General features: G+C 41.4%; 1 protein-coding gene across 1 annotated transcript; it reads left to right on the top strand.

Moving 5' to 3' along the window:
• The first annotated feature begins 2,120 nt into the window (after nt 1–2,120).
• On the top strand, nt 2,121–3,974 carry LOC146631813 (beta-crystallin B3-like). The gene is made up of 6 exons (XM_085353917.1): nt 2,121–2,389; nt 2,752–2,833; nt 2,937–3,052; nt 3,174–3,306; nt 3,396–3,538; nt 3,698–3,974. Exons 2-6 carry the CDS (start codon nt 2,759–2,761, stop codon nt 3,972–3,974), a joined length of 744 nt encoding a protein of 247 aa, XP_085210043.1. The 5' UTR covers nt 2,121–2,389; nt 2,752–2,758.
• The last annotated feature ends 264 nt before the right edge of the window (nt 3,975–4,238 follow it).

The following is a 4,238-nucleotide window of genomic DNA, read 5'->3' on the forward strand; positions in this document are numbered from 1 at the left end:
ATACACGGATGAGGAAACACATGTGTACAGAATTACGAAATATAAATAATGCACCTTGTGTGTATTTAGTTTTAATTGTACAAAAATGCCTTTTATATTGTTTAACCGATCACAAAGCATCTCAAGTAAGGCTTGAAGCACTTTAAGAAAAGTTCTAGCAAATTACCGTCCAAACAGCAGTAGAGTAAAAACTGTAGTGACAGAATCCCGGGATTTTTTTGTGCCTTCTTCATTTTGTTACATCATTAGTGTCTATCTACTTTTTAAAACAAGATCTCACAAGGCTTAATTAAGTACTGCCTGATTTGTTTAACCCACCCACTAGCTGGTTAGAGCGTCAACAGTGGGCTGAGAGGATATTTCTGGGGTGCAATAACAGAGTCAGAAAAAAAATGTTTAAAGGAGAAAAATGCAATAATGTGCTGGAGGTTTTATGTGCCTTTTTAATGTTTAAGAATGAATGTCATCAAAATGGAATTCATTATTGATCAACTTACTGTATGTTAGTGGGAAATTGGGGGAATTTTATTAAAATGTTTTCTATGAAATGAAGTTGAGTGTATTATTTATTTGTTGGTTGATTGATTTATTTTGGACATTGAACTTCCTATTGCATGTATTCAGTGGCAGTAAAGCATAGATACATTAACTGGGCAATATATTAGGTACACCTTACTCATACTGGGTTGGACACCCTTTCCACCTTCAGAGCTACCTTAATCCTTTGTGGCATAGATTCAACCCAGGAGCTGGAAACATTCCTCAGAGATTTTGTCCATATTGTCATGATGGCATCAAACAGTTGCTAGATATTCAGCTGCTGCGCATCCATGATGTGAATCTCCCTTTCCACCACATCCCAAAGGAGCTCTATTGGAATGAGATGTGGTGATTGTGGAGGCCATTTGAGCACAATGAAATCACTGTCAGGTTCAAGAAATCACTTTGAGATAATCTGAGCTTTCTGTCACCTGTGTTATCCTGCTGGAAGCAGCCATCAGAAGATGGGTGTACTGTGATCATTAAGGGATAGACAGGGTCAACAACAATACTCAGGTGGACTGCGGTGTTTAAATAATTCTCTGTTGGTAGCAAAGGGTGCAGGAAAATATCCCTCCACATCATCACACCAGCAGCAGCCCAAACTATTGATATAAGCCCGGATGGATTCATGGTCTTATTTTGTTTATGCCAAATTCTCACTCTATGCTCTGAATGTTACTGCAGAAATCAAGACTGGGAAATGTTTTTCCAATTTTCCATTGTGCAATTCCAGTGAGCTTGTTTGAACTGTAGCCCCAGTTTCTTGTTCTTCGGTGATAGGAGTGGCACCCAGTGTGGTCCCGTCTGCTTCAAGGTTCAATGTGTCATTTGTTCAGAGATGGTCTTTTGTATACCTTGGTTGTAAAAAAATGGCTATTTAAGTTACTTTTTTCATCCTATCAGCTCAAAGCAGTTTGGTCATTGTCCTCTAACTTTTGGCATCAACCAGGAATTTTCACCCAGAGAACTGCAGCTCACTGGATATTTTCTTTTTTTTTTTAAACCATTCTCTGTAAACTCTAGAGATGGTTGTGTGTTAAATCCCAGTAGATCAGCACTTTCTGACATATTCAGACCAGCCCATCTGGTATTATGCCAGATTCAAAGTCAATTAAGTCATCCTTTATGCTCCATTCTGATTCTCAATTTGAACTTCAGGAGGCCGTCTTGACCACATGCCTAAATGCACTTTTTAATGCAGTTTCAGTGTCAATGTGATTGATTGCTTAGATAACAAGCAGTTGAATAGGTGTGCCTAAAAAGTGTTGAGTGACTTCTTCGATTGTGTTTTACAAATCCTTTTGCTCTTGTCGTTTTTTTGGAGTTATTCATAAAAATGTGCCTATTCTTTTGAAATTGCACATAAAGGGAAAATTTGGATGCAATTTCTGTTGGGAACTGGATGAAGAGAAAGGTAAAGAAAGGGGTAGAAGAGTGGAGAGTGGAGAGCAAGATAGCTGGGTGGGGCCAATAGTGCTGAGTGAGACTGATCTCTGTTCATTCTCTTGGCTGGCAGTCAGAGCTTGTACCCACTATAGGATCATGGTCAGGATGGCAGCACAGGCAGAGAGCTGGGCAGCGCTTGCCAGTGTGCCAGGGACAGAGGGCAATCCTATTGAGAAGCAGTGTGATGGACACAATGGGTGCGACAGACTTGCTGCATCAACAGGCTTTTTGCTGCTGTGGCTAGAAATAAACCATAAATACCCCCACTGGCATCCACCAACCGCTCACCAGGCCTCCACACAGATCCTCACTCAGTCACAGACAGAAAGGGCAAAGAAAAGAAAGAGGGAAGACGGAAAACGTGGCTTGTACGGGGTGCATTGAAGCACAAGCCATCAAGGTAAAGAAAAAAAAAGAAAAAGGGAAAAAGAACCAAGATAATTATTTTCCCTTTTTTTTGTTTTCTCTCAAGAACTTCTTCTGTGTGGATCCAGAGGGACTATTAGTGTGCTATTCTAACAGATACAAGTAAGATTTGTGTAAGCTAAACAAAAGTTTGCAGGTTACTTCCTGATTGATTTCTGAACAACAAGATTATGCTAATCTAAACTGTATTATGCAATCCAATCTTGCAGGAAAACCTTTTTCAAGTGCATAAAGTCAATAGCTCATATCTCATCATTTTTATTTGAATGTTTATTTTGTATATCAGGTGTATGTATTTAATCTGACACTAAGCAATGTGATTGTTGTGCTTTGTAGACTAAAAATGACAGACCAGCAGGGAACCCCAGACCAGCTGCCTGCAGAAAAGGGCCAAGGAGGGGCTGGAGCAACATATAAGGTACCAGATTTAACAAGAGGGACTTTTCTGTTAAACAAGCTCAAAAAGACCACGGGCTTATGGACTGCATCATTCAACTGCTCCACCTGTCCCTGTTTTGCAGCTGGTGGTTTTTGAGTATGAGAACTTTCGTGGAAAAAAGGTGGAGCTGTCTGGTGAATGTAAAGATGTGCTGGAGAAGACACAAAGGGTTGGTTCAGTCATTGTGGAGTCGGGACCGTGAGTGACTCAGTTACCCTTCCTTCATTTTCACTGCATGTAGATCCTATTTTGTAGCTGTTACCTTTGCTTTCAACAAATGTGTGCATTTATATGTCTTGCTTATTTTCCATGTTGTCAGATGGGTAGGGTTTGAGCGTCCAAGTTTTGCTGGAGAGCTGTTTGTGCTGGAGAAAGGAGAGTATCCTCGTTGGAGCACCTGGACCAACTGCCAGAGTAGCTACAGCCTGAGCTCCTTTAGGCCTCTGAAAGTGGTATGTACTTGAAATGAAATGAACCTCAGACATTTTGTGATTTTGCAAGGGTTGATGTTAAACATGTGGAAATATACTGTTTTCTGCAGGACAGTGCAGATCACAAGTTACATCTGTTTGAGAATGCTGGCTTTGAAGGCAGAAAAATGGAGATTGTTGATGATGATGTCCCCAGTCTGTGGGCTCATGGTTTCCAAGACCGTGTGGCCAGTGCTAAGGCTGTCAATGGAACGTAAGTTTCACCATTCTCAGTCTCTCACTACAATGATTTCCACTTATCAGAACTGAAGCCATGAAATGTAAGATAGAAGTGCATTTGTGCAAAATGATACTAAATTTGTGTAAAAATCACTGTCCCAGAAATGTGATACTGTTTCTCTTTCTCGTGAAGGTGGGTAGGATACATGTATCCAGGTTACAGAGGGCGCCAGTATGTGTTTGAGCAAGGAGACTTCAAGCACTGGAATGATTGGGGAGCCACTGCACCTCAGATCCAGTCCGTCCGACGTGTGCGGGACATGCAGTGGCATAAGAGAGGGTGCTATATTGCCCCTGCCCCCGCCCCTGCCCCAGCTCCTGGTCCAGCCCCAGCTCCAGCCCCTGGCCCTACACCACCCAATCCTAACCCTAATCCCAACCCCAAATCCCAAACTCAGCCCGAAGCTTAAACTCCCACCTCTGACACCTTCCACAGAAACTGGTGAATGCTGAAGGCAGCTGGCCAGTCCTTAGTCTCTCATTATTAAAGCTCTTTATTGGTTTAGGCTTTTGGAAAACTGGAACTGAAAAAATTAACCATGCATCTCTGTTGGAAATAAAAGTTTTGGCCCTGATTCTGGTTATTTGTAAATTATTCCATGCCATTTATTTTGCATAAATTAATACATGGGATTGGAGTGAGAGTGTTAAAACGATCTGTGCATTAGATAAAC

This window comes from Diplotaxodon limnothrissa, linkage group LG5 (genome assembly GCF_057381915.1).
Source record: "Diplotaxodon limnothrissa isolate DT_005_m linkage group LG5, D_limnothrissa_male_GT1.1, whole genome shotgun sequence".
Taxonomy (NCBI): domain Eukaryota; kingdom Metazoa; phylum Chordata; class Actinopteri; order Cichliformes; family Cichlidae; genus Diplotaxodon; species Diplotaxodon limnothrissa.

What these genes read in the sequence shown, in the direction of transcription:
- LOC146631813 (XM_085353917.1), top strand. Translation starts at nt 2,759, where the DNA reads ATGACAGACCAGCAGGGAACCCCAGACCAGCTGCCTGCAGAAAAGGGC. An exon ending in GGGCTGGAGCAACATATAAG is followed by an intron (nt 2,834 to 2,936) that starts GTACCAGATTTA and finishes CCTGTTTTGCAG; the next exon opens with CTGGTGGTTTTTGAGTATGA. An exon ending in GTCATTGTGGAGTCGGGACC is followed by an intron (nt 3,053 to 3,173) that starts GTGAGTGACTCA and finishes CCATGTTGTCAG; the next exon opens with ATGGGTAGGGTTTGAGCGTC.